General features: G+C 44.5%; 1 protein-coding gene across 20 annotated transcripts in view; it reads left to right on the top strand.

The window, feature by feature from the left end:
- The window catches only part of LOC106590752 (nuclear factor 1 X-type), a 154624-nt gene that overhangs the window by 49942 nt on the left and 81711 nt on the right, over positions 1-22971 (top strand). For 19 of the 20 annotated variants that reach the window (XM_082958757.1, XM_045691092.2, XM_045691082.2 and 16 more), the window contains one exon: positions 7104-7635. In XM_082958757.1, the coding sequence (XP_082814883.1) occupies positions 7104-7635 (532 nt within the window). Of the gene's footprint in view, positions 1-5475; positions 6274-7103; positions 7636-22971 lie in introns of those variants that run through there. The other variant, XM_045691080.2, reaches the window with a different exon arrangement.

The following is a 22971-nucleotide window of genomic DNA, read 5'->3' as shown; positions in this document are numbered from 1 at the left end:
TATCAGTTGTTAAATCTCAATCTGAAAATATAATGTATTTATTTAGTCATTTCAAGCAGTAAAGAAACATTGAATATATTATTGGAGTGTATTCATGGTTCATTTATCTACGTAGGATTATTTTTGATGTTATTACACGATGCGTCTCTACTCGTTTAAGACCAGACTAGAACAAAACAGAAGATTCCAGTAATTTACAAATAGGCTGCATCCGTAGGCCCACATAACCTACAAATAATGCATGAAAATAGACAATTTCTTTATTCATCTTATTCCGAAAAATTATTTGTAGTCAATCTTTATCATTTGGGTTATTATATGGGGTTGATAGTTAAAATTGTTACAAACCATTATAATTAACCCCATGTATGTCTGCAGAGGGGCCTATTCCGAGTAAAAACCTGGAAGCAAAATTATATGTAGTATAACATTGGCTCTATAGATAACACACACAGGGTATATTTATGAATAGTAAAATGTTCCATTTTCGTGTGAGAAAAATATGACCTATTTGGCTGCAGGTATTACTGCTTTTGGTTGAACCTCGCGCCTAACGCGGAGTTTCCCGCCACTTGGATCTGTTTTTACTGAGATGAAGCGCGAGGAGGTTTGTTCCTATTTTAATAGTCTATATGATGTGAGTCAAATATAACAAGAGAGGAGGTTTGTTCCTATTTTAACAGTCTATATGATGTGAGTCAAATATAACAAGAGAGGAGGTTTGTTCCTATTTTAATAGTCTATATGATGTGAGTCAAATATAACAAGAGAGGAGGTTTGTTCCTATTTTAACAGTCTATATGATGTGAGTCAAATATAACAAGAGAGGAGGTTTCTTCCTATTTTAACAGTCTATATGATGTGAGTCAAATATAACAAGAGAGGAGGTTTGTTCCTATTTTAACAGTCTATATGATGTGAGTCAAATATAACAAGAGAGGAGGTTTGTTCCTATTTTAACAGTCTATATGATGTGAGTCAAATATAACAAGAGAGGAGGTTTGTTCCTATTTTAACAGTCTATATGATGTGAGTCAAATATAACAAGAGAGGAGGTTTGTTCCTATTTTAACAGTCTATATGATGTGAGTCAAATAAAACAAGAGGAGAGAAGTTCAGAGATGCCGCCGTCTAAAGTGGTTCTACAGAAACACAGAAAGCGGCTATAGCAGAACATGTTTTCTGGAAGAGATTACAATTTACTGGTCCCCACAGCAAGCAGTTATTTTCCCCCTCGGCAACGCTTTTATTTTTATTTTCTGCCGGTTGTAAATCTTGGCAATGCAAATATAGCCTACATTTGTGCTGAGTGCTGTTTTCATCCAACGTTAGGCTACCTGCTCAGTCCTTGGCTATTGAAAGAAAGAGACTCATTTTGGCAGGCTTCGCCAGTAGCCTACGTGTTCCTTTCATGATAAAGAGATAGGCTATTTGAATGTTTAGGCAGACTATCTACATTTAAAGGTTTATTTCTAGTACTTGCCTTTATAGCGTTAATTTAATGGGGACTTGTTTGTGTATTTTACTGGACTGCTAGTGCTACTTTTCGGCTTAATTTAATGCCTAATTGGTTTAGGCCTACAAAGGAAAGCATTCTATTGAATATCACTTCTATGTCACTTATAGATTAGATATGAAGTAGAAAAACGTTTTGTAGACCTTAAATTAATTTATAATTCAATAGTGTCAAACTAAGAGAGAAGGCTTTGAATTCCTTCGTATGGAATGTTAGGCCTTTCCTATTTCTCATGTGTGAGTGCCATCCACTCAGTTTGTGCAGAGGCCTTCTGATATCCTCAATAGGCCTACTGGCCTATTAAATGCTGGCCTATAGGCTATATAAAAGTGTTTTGCTGGTAGGTCTATATGACAGGGTCATTGCGAATTCTATATAAGCAATTAGAAATAAAAATCAACAATGGAACTGTGTATGTTGCTCTCACACACCATAATGCCTCGGGTAACGTTCTCGTTCTTTCCCCTTTGTCTGCCTCTTTGGCAGTTGTTTTACTCTGTATACAACTCCAATGGTTTTCCCGCGGTTTCTGTGCAAAATCGATGGCTTTGTCCATTCATATATACAGTCATTGGTAAAACTATAGGCGGCTTTCCCAGTTCCAAACACTCGTTTTTTCCCATCTCTCCCTCTTCACTTGCTCTCTTTTTCGTTTGTGAGAAACGAAAGCGCAGGAGAGAGCTGGAGATTGTCTCTGTGCAGCCTCACGAACAAAGGTCACCGTTTAGAGAGAGAGAGTGGCACACCGAGATAAGATGAGCTCTCTCTCTCTCGCCTCTCTCTCTCTCTCTCCCCCCCCCCACAAAAAAAACCCAAAACACGATTGCAGAACAGGAGATACCAGTAAATATACCGCTGGCCCGCGGCTAGAGGCCCATGGCAGGCGGCCGTTGGCGACAGACACACACTCACCGACCGCCTGCCGAGCGAGCGCATGTAATGGCCAAATGCATCCAACAGATCCACTATAACTAGGCATGTCTCTCCTATTTAAAAGCAAGAAATACGTTTTGAAAAATTATATTAACCGCCACATAATAAATTGGAGGGTGCCACAGACTGGTGTCCTGGCTAAAATAATACAAGTTCTGCATTTGTCTAATTATATTAAACACATGTAGGTCATGTTTATTCGTATCTGCAGTGGTCCGGCGCTATATAATAGGCATCATTTAAGATGAATCTGGGAACGAAAGCTTCAGCTGTTTAACGCGTGGCTTTATTGAGGTATTTTGGATTTTATCAAATAAATCTCAGACACAAAATAGTCAAATCAAATCAAATTAGTGTTGACGTCATGTCGATTGATTCACAGAAATAAATAAATATATATATATATATATGAAAAATGTGAGCTTGCTTGAACCATCTTTACTTTGGTTCATCAGATTTATGGAAATGTTGTGGCCAGTCTGTGATAGAATATTTTGCATGAATAGTGTAAAAATAGAATCTTGTGCTGTCTTATATTATGCAGAACCATAGAGGACATTCATTAATTTACTTGATGATCTTTTCTGTTTCTTTTGTTCCAGTCTGGTTGTGGTTGCAGCATGATATGGTACTTGTGACAATATGGGTGATATTTAAGACAATATCGATACTTGTAGCAATAGTAGCCTATGGGTTGCAAAGTAGCCATCTCTCCCCATCACTTTGTATTATACAATATGCTTAACCTCAGTTAAGAGATGGTATGGATCCCCTCTGATCATTTGTAAACAAGAATCTTAGTAGACACACCTCTCTCGTTCCTTTTTCTCTCTCTCCATCTCTATCTCTCTCTCTCTCCTCTCTTGTTATTTCTCCCAAATTCCTCTCTGTAACTTCTCTTCCCCATATTTGGTCCTCTGCCCCACATTTTGTGCCCACAGAGTTACTGTGTTGTCTCTCCTGCCCACATTCGGTGCCCGCCTATGTATTAGCATGTTCGTCAACCAGTGCCCGTCCAGCCCAGCCTGTCCAGATTGGGTCTTTGCTCAGTACCACCATCCAGCACAATGCAGCCAGACACCTGGCTAGCCAGGCCGTGGCATCGCTGTCAGGCAGAGGCAGAGAGACCAAGTTGGGCTAGATGGCTGTGTAGATCTGATGGCCCTGGGCTGGAACCAGAGGATTCTTGGTCTTTGTAGGGATGTTCAGAGAGTGGCCATCGGGCCGGAATCAAATAATTCTGCTTCCATGCCAGAGGACCTACATGATGCTCCCATTTTGCCCATTTTTGACACAATCTCTGTAATTTCCTCCTGGCCCGAATTTACTTTTTTTCACATCACTTAGATTTGTGATTTTGTGTGTGTGTGTGAGCAATTATACTATCATGGGATGGCTGTGAGACTGTTATATTTAGCATAATTATCCTCTTTGTTTTCCCCTCAGAAATGCTGTATATACAGTATATATATATATGAATTATATCCCTTGTGGAACCTAAATGTCCTATTTCCTGAACACTTGTCCCGTAGTGGGTACACTCCTTCCTTCCTCACTAGGGTCAGACAGCCAATGAGAGCAAGTAAAGTGGTAGCCAGGGTGATGCAGTCAGTCGCCAACTCCCTGCAGTTCAACCTGCCTGATGTTTTATATGTCCTGTACGTCACTGGAGGGAAATACATTACATCCTACGTTACATGTTGGAGTATGAAAATAAAGCAATAAAAATGGCATGTTTTTATATTACAAAGAAAGGTTCTATGTGTATTTTCGGAGGCACAGACAGGCGATATACCTTTGTGACTTGCAGTGAACAGATCCTTTGTAAGGTCTCACATATCTGCCTGCCCTGCATTCGTAAACAGAGTATAGGCTGCATTTACATTTACAGAGATACGGTCCAGTCCGTAGCGGACCGGTTCGGTTCCCAAGTTTCCATTGTCCACAGACTGAACCCCTCTCATTGGAATGCTCTCTACATTTGTAACAGAAACCTTTAATGTGTGTCCAACACTGTTGTCAAGCACGCGGCTGCTAAAAAGGGCCATTTTGGAATTGGAATGAATGTGAGCGAACGAACGAATAGAAAAAGGTCCTGTTTGGAATAAATGCGAGAGAGTGATTTAAAACAGAGTGAGTGTTTGATGGATGGATGGATTTTGGGGGGGGAAGAAGGGGGGAACGGAATGGTTGTTCTCCTCTTTTCCCCCTCTCGCTCTCTTTGTTTGTGTGGTAAATCCAGGAGCAGCTGCTTGGTTTGAGGGTCTAGTGGGATTTTGGGGCTGCTCTTTCTCATGGCATCCTGTGCCAAGGTGGTGAAATGCGAGCAGAGAGCGGAGGAGAGAGAGAAAGAGGGGGATAGAGGAGAGGGAAGGATTGGCTCTGGGCGGGTGCACTGGGAGAGGGTGTCTGAGTCCCAAATGGCACCCTATTCCCTGTTTACTGCACTACTTTTGCCCGGGGACCATAGGGCTCTGGTCAAAAGTAGTGCACTATATAGGGAATAGAGGGTGCCAGTTGGGAGACAACCAGAGAGATCGTGCTGGTTTGATGAGATGGTGGTGACCATGCTGGTGACGGAAGACACAGGATGGGTGAGGGAGGGGGGCAGGTAGGTGGAGTAGAGGCGGGCGGGTGCTGTCTGGATTGGTGCATGTAAAATGAATATCCACTGGTCTTTGCCTTTCCACTAGATTGGACTTGTCTATTTGGCTAATGACATGCCTTCTGTCTGCTCCACACACAATCCCCCTCTCCCTCCCTTTCTCCCTCCCGCTCGCTCGCTCGCTCCCTCCCTCTCTCTCTCTCTTGCGCGCTCCCTTGCTCTTTATCTCTCTCCACTCTCTCCACTACCAGCCACCAACCCAACCCAACCTCCCCCTCCTCCCTCCCTCCTCTTTGCCATATCTCTCTCTTCCCTCCCTTTCAGTCGCTCGGAGCGTGCGTATTGGCTGAGGCTGAGCAGAACTCTGTGCCAAGTAGGTGGGCCTTGTGCGCGTTGGCACAGACTCAGTCAATGGTTAGAGAAGGAAAGTGGAGAGGAACAGAGAGAAAGAGAGAGACAGTTGGAGAGAAAGAGGGGGGAAAAGAAAGAAGACTGCAGCCTGGGTTTGCCAGCGGTCGTACACTCTTCCAACATTGATTCGAGTCCTCTTGTTTTTTTTCTCTTCTTCTCCTCCGTCCTGCTCCCCCCTCCCTCTCTTCTTCCGACTCTCAGTTTCTCTCTCTATCCGTGAGCCTTACTTAGCCTACAGATCTGAACCAGTACCACCATACTACTGCTTTGCCAAAGCATTTTTGTTTTGTTTTTGGCCCCCCAAAATGTTTTCCTTTTTTGAAAGCGAACAAAGAAGCGATTTCATTTAACATTTTTAAACTGATCTCATCGCTTTATTTAAATTGTATTATATTTTATTACATGCATACAACCTTTGTTGTTGTTTTGTAATTCACTTTTTAACTTTCCCTCCACTCTCTCGCTCTCTCTCTCTCTCTCTCTCTCTCCGGTGTTGTTGAACACCACCTGGTTTAGCAGCTCTTCTGCCACAGTACCTCCTGTGTTTCTGTGCTGGTACTACACCATCCTCACCCCCTCCTTTGCCTCTCCTTCCTTCTTGACTTTGTTTTTCTTCTTCTTGCATTTATTGGACAATTTCTGCAGCTTTCCTCCGTTTTTTTCCCCTCCTGCCGTTCTTCTTCATTTGTTTTGTAATTTGTAACATACTGTATTTGCGGAAGTTGTTGTCTATTGACTCAGTAAACCAGTATCGAACTGGTATACTGTTTTGTCTGGCGCAGTGAATTTATCATGAGACAGCGAAATGGTAACTACCAAGGTTTTATTTTTCTATTTTTCCCCTTCTGTTTTGTGATGACTGTTTTGTTGTTGATAGAATTTGAGTATTGATGTAAATTCATAGCTTTTGGCAAAGATCATTCATATGCATGATTTTTATTGAGGACTGGCAGTGATGTTTTATTCAGAACTTGAGTTATTATTATTTGAGTTATTGTGTTAGCAGACTAAGCAGGTATGAGGGTATTTCTGAAGAGACTATTTCTTGTGTTCTTGTGTTGGTATTCTATCCTGTCCTTTGTGTTACATGGATTTTAACTTGATACAAAGTTGAATTTCCTGCTCTGTTTGAATAACACTTTAATTTGAGTCATTCTTGAAGCCATTTATTGGTGTATTATAAGGATTGTAGCTCTGCACAATGACATGCCTGTTATGTGCGCGTTAATGGCATGAAAATCAGCACATCAAAATATTGTCAACAGTGTTTTATTATTAGATATTACTGGTAGATAATATTAGATAGTTTGCCTCCTCTATCAGTATTCTATCAGTGTTTGTTTGTTTTAATGTTTGTGTGTGTAGCCTGTGTGTGTCTGGTTCCTCTCTTTCTCTCTCCCTCTCCCTCTCTCTCTCTCTCTCTCTCTCTCTCTCTCTCTCCCCCAGCACCTCTCTCTCGTTCATTCTCTCCCTCCGCTCCCACAGAGCGGGAGCTGCTGCTCCTCAATGCTGCGCGCCAGTGCTAACTGCCTCTCCTCTCTCTTCCCCTCTCCCCCGCTCCCCCTCTCCCCCGCCTTCTCCTCCCCCCCTCATTTCTCCCCCTCCTCCCCCTGTTTCCACCCCCCCCACCATCACCAGGATGAATTCCACCCGTTCATCGAGGCCCTGCTGCCCCACGTCCGAGCCTTCTCCTACACATGGTTCAACCTGCAGGCCCGCAAGCGCAAGTACTTCAAGAAGCACGAGAAGAAGATGTCCAAGGAGGAAGAGCGTGCGGTCAAAGATGAACTGCTGGGAGAAAAATCTGAGATCAAACAGAAATGGGCGTCGAGGCTCCTCGCCAAGCTCCGCAAGGACATCCGGCCAGAGTTCCGGGAGGACTTTGTCCTCACCATCACCGGGAAGAAAGCCCCCTGCTGCGTCCTCTCCAACCCCGACCAGAAGGGTAAGATCAGGAGGATCGACTGTCTCCGCCAGGCCGACAAGGTGTGGAGGCTGGACCTGGTCATGGTCATCCTGTTCAAGGGCAGCCCCCTGGAGAGTACGGACGGAGAGCGGCTGGCCAAGTCGCCCCAGTGCTCCAACCACGGCCTGTGTGTCCAGCCGCATCACATCGGGGTCTCCGTCAAAGAGCTGGATCTCTACCTGGCCTACTTCGTCCAGGCACCAGGTCAGTCATCTGTGTTTGTTAGTGGATACACGCACCCTTGTCTCTCTCTCTCTCTCTCTCTCTCTCGCTCTCTCTCTCTCATACAGTCTGACAGATAAACACACAGCTGTAATTTTATTTATGTTTATTTAAACCAGTTTATTTTTCTTTACTTGCAAATGTATTTGTGTTGTACAAATAGAAGGGATTTAACAGAGATTCTAAACAAATAACGAAATATAAAGCCCAACATATTACATGATCATTTAATTTTACCTGAATGCAATTTAATAATGTAGATTCCAGTGGCAGTGTGACAGAGAATGATGGTGAGTGTGTTGTGATTTAGTGTGTGTGAAAGAGAATGATGGTGAGTGTGTTGTGATTTAGTGTGTGTGACAGAGAATGATGTGAGTGTGTTGTGATTTAGTGTGTGTGACAGAGAATGATGTGAGTGTGTTGTGATTTAGTGTGTGTGACAGAGAATGATGTGAGTGTGTTGTGATGTAGTGTGTGTGAAAGAGAATGATTGTGAGTGTGTTGTGATTTAGTGTGTGTGACAGAGAATGATGTGAGTGTGTTGTGATTTAGTGTGTGTGACAGAGAATGATGTGAGTGTGTTGTGATTTAGTGTGTGTGACAGAGAATGATGTGAGTGTGTTGTGATTTAGTGTGTGTGAAAGAGAATGATGTGAGTGTGTTGTGATTTAGTGTGTGTGAAAGAGTGATTTAGTCAGCGTCCACTGAAGTGGGAGGATGTGTTTCTGTGTGTGAGAGAGTGAGCTATTTTGCTAGTGTGTATATGAGCATGTATTTTGCATTGATGAGACAGGGATTGTGTGCATGTGAGGGAAAGGGTGTGTTTACGAGAGGGCAGTGTGTGTGTGTGTATATTTGGGAAGGCCCGTTGGTTGCTGCTGGGATTCTCTGGGGTTGGCCTGGGACCAGGATGTTGTGAGCGGTGTGTGTATGTCCTCTCAGGCCGCAAGCTGCCTCTTCTTCTCCGTCTGCCTGATGAGCGCCAGCACCACACCGAGCCTGGCTGCCAAGCACCGTCTCAGCCACCGCCTCCACCGCCGTATAGAAACACACACACACACAGTCAACGCCGCACACCCACAAAGCCAAACATAGTCTAGGCTGCACACACACAAAGCCTAACACCGTTTCAGTCGCCATTGCACACACACACACTCGTACATACAGCCAAACATAGTATCAGTCGCTGTCGCACACAGCCACACACACACACACTACTGTTAGAGCCACGACACACACAGCCACGCAGACACACACGGCCAAAGACCAACTGAGATAGTGTTGAATACAGCCAAACATTGTTGTATCTCAGCCACCATCGTGCATGAACACAGAAACATCGCCTTAGTCGTCCAGCCACACACACACACACACACACACACACACACACACACACACACACACACACACACACACACACACACACACACACACACACGGCCAAAACACTGGCTCTATCATAGCTTCCTCACACACGGCCAAACACTGTCGCAGCCGCCACACACACACACAGCCAAAAACTCCACTTCACACTACCCCCTGCCATTCATTGACTGCACACACACTAGTAGCTAATTAACATTGCACATGGACACACACACACACACACACACACACACACACACACACACACACACACACACACACACACACACACACACACACACACACACACACACACACACACACAACTCAACGCTGCCCGCAATCCACATACATGGACGCAGACACACACACACACGTAGCCAAACTCTTTCTCCGCCGAGGCAGCGTACACACACTCCTCAGCCGGGCATACACACTCCTCGGCCTGGGCCAACACCGTCTCTCACTGCCCCAGCCAAACCCTGGACTGGCAGTCTCTCACTCTGATGGCCTCTGCATGCAGCTAGCTACAGTAAACCCACTAGGTACTAGGGGACCATGTTGAGTGGGAATAAAAGACGATGCCATTCTGTATATATTTTTTATAATTTAGATTTTATTGTCTTTAATTTCAAATATATTTTAAAAGGCTGGATTGTTGCTTTTTAATGACTATTTTATTAGAGAAACAAAAGTTGTATATATCAATTAATAATGTAGAGTTGATATCTTGCTTCTGTTGGAACGGAAACGTAGGCTAAAATAATTTCACTACAATACATTTTTTTCTACAATTAATAATGTTTCACAGACTATTGTTGGAAATATAAATATTGATACATGCATGCTGTTGGTGAATTTACACCACCATTTCTAGTGTTATTCTAACCAAGTTTTGGTCCATTTCCTCTCGTTGTTATGTGGTCATGGGTACAGTGTGGACACACACACACACACACACACACACACACACACACACACACACACACACACACCCACACACACACACACACACCCCCCCCCCCCCCCCCCCCCCCCCCCCCCCTTTCTCCGCTAGCTGGCTGGCTCTGTTTGCATTAAACGGCTCGGGGCTGCCCAGCCCAGTGCCCGTTCATAATGTGAGCCTGCAGTGTGCTCTTATCTTATCTGGCTAATCCAGTGTTGCCACGGTGCTTTATCTACCTCCAAAGGGCCTGGACGGGCTCAGGCCTCCGCTCCTGGTGTGACTGTGAGAGACTACAGGGATACTGGGATATTATGGGGGGGGGGGGGCAACTCGTGCCAATCTGCCCTGGGGGCCGAGGCTGGGGCCTACCTAGTTAGGTTCTCCTCTACATTTACCTTTCATTTACTGTTGAATAAGCTGTACTGTAGTTACTGCAGTAGAGAGTTTATCCTCTACTATAAATACATTGATTGTACTTAACTGTAGTTACTGTGGTTGTTTGAGGAGAGTATGTGTGTATGTTATTGTGGCTACTTTCTGGTCGACACACTTACCTTTCCACTTCCGTTTACTATACTGTACTGTAGTTAGTGTGTGTGTGTGTGTGTGTGTGTATTGAGTGTGTTTTGTGTGACAGTGTATGTCTGTATCTTTGTGCCCTGAATGAGGAGACATGCTTATTTGTTTGTTTATTGTTAGCGCGAGTCTTTAGACCTGTACGTCTCTCTTCCTGTCTCACCCCAACACCTTGTTTTGTCTCCTTAAACGTCCCCTCATTGTCCTTTTCTCACAGAGGTAGCCTGCTTCCCCCGATCTCCCTTTGTTTACGTCAGTAGAGAGACAGAGAGAGAGAAAAGGCGGGCGAGAGAAGAGGGCTTGCGTTTTCTGATTGTTCTGTTCTGGGTTGGCAGCCAGATCGAGCCCCAGCCCCGTTGGTGTGGGAAGAAGTCGACAACAACGCCTTGTGTTTTGTTTACGGCAGAAAGAAAGAAACAAGGGCGGAAAAACGCAACCAATGTGAAACTCTTCTCTGAGCTGCATCGCCATGTCGAGTGTTCTCTCCGCTTTCTCTCACCACAGCCAGCCAGCTCTTGTGCTGTTCTGTTAAGAGCAACACTGACTGTATAGCAAAACAAACCAACGCTCCCTATTCACTAGCATCACAATAAAGCCACCTTCCCTCGGCGTTACAAACTGCTGCGGTGGAACCAACCAGAAATCGGACGGATAAACAAGCAATGCTATTGACATGGTCGGAGGAGGGAGTAGAGGAGAGAAGAGTACTGCAGACAAGGGTCAAGGCTCTGTCTGTGGTACATTATTTGTAGTATTTTATTAGTGAGTGTATCAGGCGATCGCTTGGCCCGGATGTGATACAAGTCTGCCAACACTGCACTGCACATTATCTCACACACACACAATTCATTTCAGATCAATGGATCGTCTAGGCATCCTATAGCTCCTCCTCATGTAGCCAGTCTTTTCAACACTGATTTCTATGCGGTTGGAAAACACCTTTTATTCCAGAAGACCGTGTGTCAGAACCAGTGTGTTTTTAGAGTGCTAGTCATACTTTGGAACCATATCTCAATATCTTTTTCTCCGACTATAAGAACTGTATGATTACGAAAATATGTTTCCAATGCGTTTCCAATTCAAAGCGCAGCACCACAATACATTTGAAGTCACTATGAAGGAGGTGTGAAAAGTAAAAGCGTTGCCATTTTCTTTGTCATGACCTCTCCCTGTGAGTGTGGTTGTGAAGCACATGGTACCAGACAGCAGACACCGCTCCGTACGGATAGTAGTAATGCCTTGGATGGGAAGAGTGTGTGTGTTAGTGTGTGTCTGTGTGTGTTAGTGTGTGTCTCTCCTCTTCCTGACAGCTCAGTTCTGTGGCTAGACTTGATGAACGATCCTGGACGTGTTAAAGTTTTGACGAGGTCCAAAACCCAACACAGCCAGTTGATTGATTCACCAGGTTCCTGCGGTTCCGTTCGGTTCCCGCCAGTTCTCCGTTCTCCTTGTTATTTTTCCCATGAAGATAATCTGTTGTTAATTACTTCCTGGATCCCTGACCAACCCGTCGCGTCTCGTATGAATGACATCAGGAGGGGCAAGTGTTTACGTCGGCGTTGGTGAAGTATACTAAGTACCGTCAGGGTTTATTGGTGTTTCATGACATAAAAAATACGAGGCGAGAAGGGACAAAATAAGGGAGGACAGAGAACGGGGAGTGAGACGGCGTCATTGCCGTTGAGGAGATCTATTGTGTTCAGTGGGAATAAGGCCCTGTAGAAGCAATCTTTCCATGCAGAGCTGGTTCGGCAATGAGCGCCCTCCATCCACCGCTGACTGACTGAGGCCCTGTGTTGTCTTCAGCTGGACATGCAGGATGAATAGAGGGCCATGTCTGCAGGACAGTAGGGACATGCTGTCGCACCAACACCAATACGAAAGTAGAGTCCGAGCAGAGCAGGGTGAAGAGAGGAAGACGCCTTGCTGTTTAACAGAGAGTGTTCTCATCTTTGGAATAAAGTGTGTGTTTCTGGAGGTCCACTAACAGAACCGAGCCAGCCAAAAGCCGCCGTCACTAAGACACACAACCCCTTGCTGGGCTGAGTGTGACAGACATAAACCAGGCCAACACGGGCGGCAGGAACCCGGACTCCATTAATCCAACAGGACATAATTACAGAGACTCCAGACAGAGATTTGGAATGACTGTGTTGAGTCAACATTTGCTTTTCACTCAAAGTCAAAGTTGTGTTTTGGTGTCCCAATAACGTTGGCTTTTGTTCTTCTGTTAATGTTGGGTTTTGGTGATCCTTTGATTTGTATTTTGGTGTCCCATTAACATTGGATTTTGGTTGGTCTCCCCTGTTAAATGACTGACCAGTATAATTTTTTGTTTGTTATTGCTCTGTTGTGATGCGGTTCCCTTCACAGCTTCTCTTTGTTCTAGAAACAGAATTTGGGCTCTTTGGGTTTTACATAACGATCATAAGCCTCCTTCTCTTTGTCCGGATCGGAGGAAAAAAACATCTCTGTCTATCTAGATACCTGCTTCCCCGTCCGTCGTCGTGTGATGGAGTGTGTGTGAGTGAGTGAGGAGTTAGAGTGTCGGGGATGTCTGGCTGGTAAACAGATTATTCCAGTGAAATCGGGGGCTCCGGAATCGTGACGGAACTGAGAGACAAACGAAGCCGTTTTTTTTAACCAGTTTAGCCATTCCTCTGTTCTTATCTTCTTTCTTTATAATTACTCTCCCTTTTTTTTCTCTCTCTCTAGCAAGTCCAAAGAAATTTAGAGTGTTTAGAGAAATTGAGAAGGGCATTTGTTTTGAAAAAATAACTCAAAACAGCCTTCTTTATTCCTTGGATACAGTTTGTTTTGAAACCCACTTTCCCTGTTAATCCGTTCAGAATCAACAGCGAACCGACAGCTTTTTTGGCCCCAAAATGTTCTGCAAATTCACAAAAGGAAAAGACGGATCTTATTTCAGTCCGTGTCTGAGAATAAATGGCTGCACATGTTTTCTACATTACTAAATACCCACTTACCTTTTCATTGGTGTGTTATTCACAGTCTAATAAAACATGTATCATTGTGAGTTATGGATACAGTTGGTTACCTTGTTAGTATTGTAATTTATATTTCCTCAACGTTGAGGTTACATAAATCTGCTTTCTCTGGGAACGGGAGCTGGATAATAGATTTCCCACATTTTTAAACTATAAATAGACTTACATTCACTTTAAATTCATAGATATTTTCACTTTAGGAATATATACATTTTTGGGGTTATGTACTATAGAAATAATGAGAGTTAGTCAATTTGCAATAGAATTACTCTGAATGTGGTTCTATCATTCCCAGAAACAGAAAGTGTGTTTGTACAGTATTGTAGTTACTGGCTGATAGCGACTGGTCAGGCATTTTTAGGTGAACACTTTATTAGGTTTGAACAAATTAACGATTGTTAAATTCAAATGGGGGTAGTAGGCTTGCTACTTACCTAAGCATTATTTTCTTCCGCTGACTAGGCCCTTTTGGGTTTTATTGGGAAAATATTGAGTAAGAGAGAGAGAGAGAACAAGAGAAAGAGGGAGAGAACGAGAGAAAATGATCATGAGAAAAAGAGGTAGTCCTAATTGAGAGAATGAAAGAGTGAGAAACAATGAGAAAGAGAGAAATAAAATAATGAGAAAGAGAAAATGAAGAGGTAATCGAAAGAAAGAAAGAAAGAAAGAGAGTAAACAAACAGAGTGAGAGGGTGGTATCGTTATGGTCTGTATTAATATTGCGTCTTCTCAGTGCCTGGTCTCTTTTCAGGCTTTTGTACCAGAGCCAAGCATGAAATGTGTTCGGTCCCCAAAACCATATACCTTCACAGAAGGGTTCCCTCGACCTCTGAGACAGAAGGAGGGAATGGAGGGATACTAACTGAGTGGAGAGCAGAGCTCCAGGCCAGTCCAGGCTCAGTCCCAGCCGGAGAGCATGTTGAGGGTGTTAAGCCAGGGAACATGGCCTATTCGGTGGGTTCATCTTTGGCAGTCCCCCTGTTCCCCAATACTGTCGACTGTCGCTTAGCTAGCTACTCACACAGCTTGGCTAAGGCTAACACTGCTAGCTATTATAACATTAGCTTTTCTATGGTGATGCTACACAATACAGAATCAGATCCACAGTGGTGATTATCACACATTTATTTTGTTGCATATCAGAAAAACAATAGAACATATTCTGGTTTTAGAGCTTGTTTCACCAGTATTATCAGCTGATAAGGGCCTTTTGAGGCTATATATCGATATCGGCCGATAATTCCACAATAACTGATATTCAATAAGTAGGATTAAGAAAGGGAATCTAAGGCTCATCTGAAGACTCGCCGGCATTCTCATGATGTGTCATTATTGTCACAGTGTTACAAATCAACATTTGAAGCATATTTCTTTGATAATTGCTGTTTTGGATGGCAATTTATGCAAACTTTTAAATATCCTTTCAATAAAACAGTATATTGACAGATATATCGGTATTGTCCATCAAAGAATCTGAATCTGTATCGGACCCGGAAAAAAACATAACGGTCGGCCTCCAGTTTTTACTGAACGAAAAGAGAGAGAAAACGAAATGAAAAATCACCTTTTTATTTGTGGATGAAAGAATGAAGACTCGTGATGAGTGTAGTCTTAATTCGGGGAGGGAGGATTGGGGTCTAGTGGTGAGAAGTGAGAGGAATACTAGTGGTGTCGTCAGTGGCGGTTGGTTTCTGGCACCGTGTAGCTTAGCTGCTCTCTGTCAAAGATGCCAAATGTTCACACACTATCCTTGCCAACCTCCGTCCTTCTGATCCTCTCTTTCTTTTCTTTATGTTGTCCCCCTTTTGTTTATATTCTTCTTTGCGGTTCAGATGAATGCCCTCTCAAAGGCTCATTAGCACCATGGACCGACTGAACTGTTTGTCAGTTGCAAAAAAAAGATTTCTGAACAACAATTTCGGGAATGAAAAATGTAGGTTAAAAGAAATCCTCAAAGAAAAGGTTTTATTATGCCTCTTTATTTTGGTGTTGTTAATCGGGAGATTTTACTGTCGTTAGTTTTCCTTTGTTTTGATAAATTCTCTGACCTTCATATATTCTGCGGAAGCTGTTCATTCAATCAAGGTGTGTTATTATAGAGGGGCGATAATTAGTGAAAATATTAGCAAATACTGTTTTAACCTTTCATATTGATTAGAATTTGAACAAAGGCCTAATTATTATATTACATTTAAATACACTAAATGATGTATCATAGTGATTTGGCTGATATTCAGGTATCATTGCCGCCGTAATTGTATATTTCCTCTCTCAATCTCTCTCTTTTTCTCCAAGGAGCCGTTTTCTCTCCTTGTTCCTTTTGCTTCCTTCTCAGAATCCTCTTTAGAAGACAACCTTGGTAAGGGCATCGTTTGGTGTTGTTTACGCCGTGAGAAGGAGAGAGGTTTAAAGCCGTGCAAGAGGGTGGTAGCTAGCTAGGGCTAAAGAGCAAAGCACCAAAACAGAGCAAACTGCAGAGAATCATCATTTGGCAAAGAGTAAGTCTGTGGAAGAGAGTACGCCTCAAATCAATTTGGACACAGATCTAGGACACTAGACGGAGGAGAAGAAAGAGGGATGAAACAGGATAGAAAGAGGGATGAAATGGGATAGAAAGAGGGATTAAACGGGATAGAAAGAGGGATGTAACGGGATAGAAAGAGGGATAAAACGGGATAGAAAGAGGGATGAAACGGGATAGAAAGAGGATGAAACGGGATAGAAAGAGGGATGAAATGGGATAGAAAGAGGGATGAAACGGGATAGGGAACAACAGGATGGGGGGGACACAAATGAACGTCTGTGTTTGAGTGTGTGTGCTGTACGTGGTGGTGAGTGTGCGTCGCCTCTGTGTGTCTTCTACTGTCCCTCAACCTCAATGAGGATTAGACAAACCACGACCAGGCTAGTGAACGGTGGTAGATACATGGTTATGAAGGAAACAAGGCTCTCTCCTCCTCAAACGGCTCCATTCATGATGAACTGGAGAGATTTCTCTGAGGGGAGAGAAAAGAGGGTTCAGGGGACACCATGGAGGGTTCAGGGTACAACACTTGTTTTAGATAACGGGGTGAGTTTTACACTGGGGCAGGAGGTGTGTGTGTGTGTGTGGGGGGGGGGGGGGTCAGGTTGTGTGTGTATAGGGGGTGGGTAGGAGTGTGTGTGTGGATGGTGTATGTGGGTAGAGCAGGTGGGAGTCTTCATTAATAGGATGGTTTTAAGGAGGGATTGTTTGTTAGATATGGTATATGTTGTATCTGGTAGGGGGTGGTGTGTGTGTGTGGGGGGGGGATGGTATTTTTGGCAGGGTTGTAGGCCTAGTTGTTAGGCAGACTGGATTGGGGTGGGGGTGCTGGGGAGAAGCTGATGTAACTGTTAAAGTGTGGATTATTTTCGGGGAGGTTTTTTCTAAGGAAGGTGTTGGTGTTACTCTTTTTGCTATATGATAGTCCTTTCAATAGTTTGATAGTGAGACAAGGTTACTGCCACTGGAACTCTGGGGCCTCAGGGACAACACGGTGAAGCGGTGTGACACTGAAGTCTGAGTGTGTGTGTGGTGTGTGTGTGTGTGTGTCGCAGCATGCCGGGAACTGTGAGCCAAGGGACCAGGGTGTAAACTAGGTGCTAATGCGTCCTAGTTTCCACTGTTTCCACAGTGTCAAGTTTTAATTAGGAAGGAGATGATAGATGGGATAAATAGATCAGACAATGGTGTTGTAGAGCAGTTAGCAACTACAGTACAGAAAGACAGAAACACCCAGGTAGACAGTACAGAGAGAAAGAAACACCCAGGTAGACAGCACTGAGAGACAGAAACACCCAGGTAGACAGTACAGAGAGACAGAAACACCCAGATAGACAGTACAGAAAGACAGAAACACCCAGGTAGACAGCACAGAGAGACAGAAACACCCAGGTAGACAGTACAGAGAGACAGAAACACCCAGGTAGACAGCACAGAGAGACAGAAACACCCAGGTAGACAGTACAGAGAGACAGAAACACCCAGGTAGACAGTACAGAGAGACAGAAACACCCAGGTAGACAGTACAGAGAGACAGAAACACCCAGGTAGACAGTACAGAGAGACAGAAACACCCAGGTAGACAGTACAGAGAGACAGAAACACCCAGGTAGACAGTACAGAGAGACAGAAACACCCAGGTAGACAGTACAGAAAGACAGAAACACCCAGGTAGACAGTACAGAAAGACAGAAACACCCAGGTAGACAGCACAGAAAGACAGAAACACCCAGGTAGACAGCACAGAGAGACAGAAACACCCAGGTAGACAGTACAGAGAGACAGAAACACCCAGGTAGACAGTACAGAAAGACAGAAACACCCAGGTAGACAGCACTGAGAGACAGAAACACCCAGGTAGACAGCACAGAGAGACAGAAACACCCAGGTAGACAGTACAGAGAGACAGAAACACCCAGGTAGACAGTACAGAGAGACAGAAACACCCAGGTAGACAGCACAGAGAGACAGAAACACCCAGATAGACAGCACTGAGAGACAGAAACACCCAGGTAGACAGTACAGCACAGAGAGACAGAAACACCCAGGTAGACAGCACATAGAGACAGAAACACCCAGGTAGACAGTACAGAGAGACAGAAACACCCAGGTAGACAGCACATAGAGACAGAAACACCCAGGTAGACAGCACTGAGAGACGGAAACCCCCAGGAAGACAGCACAGCACAGAGAGACAGAAACACCCAGGTAGACAGCACAGAGAGACAGAAACACCCAGGTAGACAGCACAGAGAGACAGAAACACCCAGGTAGACAGCACAGAGAGACAGAAACACCCAGGTAGACAGTACAGAGAGACAGAAACACCCAGGTAGACAGCACAGAGAGACAGAAACACCCAGATAGACAGCACTGAGAGACAGAAACACCCAGGTAGACAGTACAGCACAGAGAGACAGAAACACCCAGGTAGACAGCACATAGAGACAGAAACACCCAGGTAGACAGCACAGAGAGACAGAAACACCCAGGTAGACAGCACAGAGAGACAGAAACACCCAGGTAGACAGTACAGAGAGACAGAAACACCCAGGTAGACAGTACAGAGAGACAGAAACACCCAGGTAGACAGCACAGAGAGACAGAAACACCCAGGTAGACAGTACAGAGAGACAGAAACACCCAGGTAGACAGTACAGAGAGACAGAAACACCCAGGTAGACAGCACAGAGAGACAGAAACACCCAGGTAGACAGCACTGAGAGACAGAAACACCCAGGTAGACAGCACAGAGAGACAGAAACACCCAGGTAGACAGCACAGAGAGACAGAAACACCCAGGTAGACAGCACTGAGAGACAGAAACACCCAGGTAGACAGTACAGAGAGACAGAAACACCCAGATAGACAGTACAGAAAGACAGAAACACCCAGGTAGACAGTACAGAGAGACAGAAACACCCAGGTAGACAGAAACACCCAGGTAGACAGCACAGAGAGACAGAAACACCCAGGTAGACAGCACAGAGAGACAGAAACACCCAGGTAGACAGAAACACCCAGGTAGACAGCACAGAGAGACAGAAACACCCAGGTAGACAGCACTGAGAGACAGAAACACCCAGATAGACAGCACAGAGAGACAGAAACACCCAGGTAGACAGCACAGAGAGACAGAAACACCCAGGTAGAGCGGCTTTTAACAGTTAATTTCTGACTCGTCTTCTACTTCTTAAACACTGGTTAAACACAGTCAATTAGGCTGTTTTTAATCTTTTTAGTTCAACAGTCATTAAATATATAAATAAATAAATCAATATGCAGTATGTTCATCAGATCAGAACCACAATATGATCTAGGTTGCCATGGCACCTAACCCCCCCTCTACCCCCCTCTCCTCTGTCTCGCCACCCCAACGTGTCCCCCCGACAATCTGTTCCTCACGTTTATTGGACCCCAATTTGGCTGCCTCCATGGCAACCGCGGGCTCCCAGAATACCTTGGCTGGGTGGTATCCAGGGTAGCGGTGGTGACTGGCTGGCATGCCGGCGGTGCCACCGGGGTGTTGCTAGGGCAGGTCTTCAGGACTGGTCTTCAGGGCAGATCTTCAGGACTGGTCTTCAGGGCTGGTCTTCAGGGCAGGTCTTCAGGGCAGGTCTTCAGGGAAGGTCTTCAGGGCAGGTCTTCAGGGCAGGTCTTCAGGGCAGGTCTTCAGGGCTGGTCTTCAGGACTGGTCTTCAGGACTGGTCTTCAGGACTGGTCTGGCAGGGAAGGTCTTCAGGGCAGGTCTTCAGGGAAGGTCTTCAGGACTGGTCTGGCAGGGACCTCGGTGTGGCCGCCCGGGTAACCCTGCTATGAGAACTCTCCTCCATCTCCATATCCGGTGACGTAGTCTGTGTCTAAAATGGCACTCTGTTCCCTATTTAGTGCACTATTTTGACACCCTATTCTCTATATGGGCCCTGGTCAAAAGTAGTGCACCATGTAGGGCACATGGTGCCATTTGGATTGCAAACATAACCTTTCCCACTGCAGGCCTACGAAAGTGGGGTCTGCTGTGTAGCATGGGGGAAGCATTGCACCAGCGCGCATATTGATGTGGCCAAGGCACTGTGCCCAGTTGGTGCTGCCTTCCTCCGACGCACACACACACACACATACACAAACAAACACTCACACACACATACACAAACTCACACACTCGCTCACATACACACTTACTCACACACGTATACACGCACATACACACACACACACACACACACACACACACACACACACACACACACACACACACACACACACACACACACACACACACACACCACACACACACACACACACACACACACACACACACACACACACACACACACACACACACACACAATGTATAATACATGAGTCTATACGATTTTGAACTGTGGCTCTCTGTCACATATAAATATTCAGTAGCACGCATGTTGATTTGAAGCAGGAGCCATCATGATCTGCATAGCATTTGTATAGATTCAGTTTCTGAGCACTAGTAGCATTAGTCTGTTCATCTGTATAAACTACTCATTGGTTTAAACTATGTATTGGTTTAATTAGAGCTCATAGATTCTAACTGTTATTCCTTGAGTGTGGACGATCCCTGTAGATGTTAAATATCCCTAGATGGTGATGGTACCACTGTAATACTCTGTGATGGTACATGTCCCTAGATGGTGATGGTACCACTGTAATACTCTGTGATGGTACATGTCCCTAGATGGTGATGGTACCACTGTAATACTCTGTGATGGTACATGTCCCTAGATGGTGATGGTACCACTGTAATACTCTGTGATGGTACATGTCCCTAGATGGTGATGGTACCACTGTAATACTCTGTGATGGTACATGTCCCTAGATGGTGATGGTACCACTGTAAAACTCTGTGATGGTACATGTCCCTAGATGGTGATGGTACCACTGTAAAACTCTGTGATGGTACATGTCCCTAGATGGTGATGGTACCACTGTAAAACTCTGTGATGGTACATGTCCCTAGATGGTGATGGTACCACTGTAATACTCTGTGATGGTACATGTCCCTAGATGGTGATGGTACCACTGTAATACTCTGTGATGGTACATGTCCCTAGATGGTGATGGTACCACTGTAATACTCTGTGCGTAAGTAGAGGTTAGTATTCCATACAATGCTAGAGAGAATCAGCTGGGCTCATTTCTGCCTTCCCAAAACCCTGTCATTGAATGTGATGCACATGTTAGTGTGTTAGAGGGAGTGTGTGTTAGAGGGAGTGGGTGTTGGAGGGAGTGGGTGTTGGAGGGAGTGGGTGTTGGAGGGAGGAAAGGAGAGGGAGAAAGGAGACTAAATGTGTGTGTGTGACGTTCTCCCGCCACACTCTCCCCAGGCTGTTTCTACAATCCCACACATTGGCCACCTGATCCCCAGTCGGCACCTGGTGCAAATAAACACACACACACACACACACACACACACACACACACACACACACACACACACACACACACACACACACACACACACACACACACACACACACACACGCACACTCACCCACATACACAGTACACAGGACGGACACACACTGCACACACACAGATGAGGCCTGAGTCCCAGAGTAGGCCCAGGACAGGACAGTGGACCCCATGTGGTGCAGCTCCCCAGCCGAACCCCTCTTCAGCTGGGACTCCCTGCTACCACAGAGGGGTAGTGCTGGGCCCGCCAAAACACTGGTTCCTGACCAGAGTCTGCCACAAAACTTTCTAGTCCGTCACAGACTTTCTAGTCTGTCAGAAGTTGAACAGATTGGGAGTTTTAAGGGAAGAAACTATGACCTTAGTAGTGAGCTACAATGCCATCAGAAACTATTCCCACCCCTTGACTTTTCCACATTTTGTTGTGTTACAGCCTGATTATGGTGTATTGCCTACAGACAATACACCATAATGTCATAGTGGAATTATGTTTTTAGACATTTTTACAAATTAATTAAAAATGAAAAGCTGAAATGTCTTCAGTCAATAAGTATTCAACCCCTTTGTTATGGCAAGCCTAAATAAGTTTAGGAGCAACAATTAGCTTAACAAGTCACATAATAAGTTGCATGGACTCATATCAAATCAATCAAATAAAATCGAATTTTATTTGTCACATGCTCCGAATACCACAGGTGTAGACCTTACCATGAAATGCTTATTTACAAGCCCTTAACATTGCAGTTTTAAGAAAATATTTACTAAATCAACTAAAGTAAAAAATAAAATCCAAATAAAAGTAACACAATAAAATAACAATAATGAGGCTATATACAGGGGCTACCGGAACCAAGTCAATGTGCGGAGGTACAGGTGAGTGTACAATAATAGTGTTTAACATGATATTTGAATGACTACCTCATCTCTGTACCCCACACATACAATTATCTCTAAGGTCCCTCAGTCGAGCAGTGAATTTCAAACACAGATTCAACCACAAGGACCAAGGAGGGTTTCCAATGCCTCGCAAAGAAGGGCACCTATTGGTAGATGGGTAAATAAAAAAAGCAGACATTGAACATCCCTTTGAGCATGGTGAAGTTATTAATTACACTTTGGATGATGTATCAATACACCCAATCACTACATAGATACAGGCGTCCTTCTTAACTCAGTTTCCAGAGAGGAAGGAAACTGCTCAGGGATTTCACCATGAGACCAATGGTGACTTTAAAACAGTTACAGAGTTTAATGGCTGTGATAGGAGAAAACTTAGGATGGACACTGTAGTTACTCCACAATACTAACCTAAATGACAGAGTGAAAAGAAGGAAGCCTGTACAGAATAAATATGTTCCTAAACATGCCTCCTGTTTGCAATAAGTCACTAAAGTAAAAATGGAAAAAAATTGTCAAAGAAATGAACTATGTCCTGAATACAAAGCATT

This window comes from Salmo salar, chromosome 12 (genome assembly GCF_965601325.2).
Source record: "Salmo salar chromosome 12, fSalSal1, whole genome shotgun sequence".
Lineage (NCBI taxonomy): Eukaryota > Metazoa > Chordata > Actinopteri > Salmoniformes > Salmonidae > Salmo > Salmo salar.
Note: the sequence above shows the minus strand (reverse complement) of the source record. Positions and strands in the feature narration are given on the sequence as shown.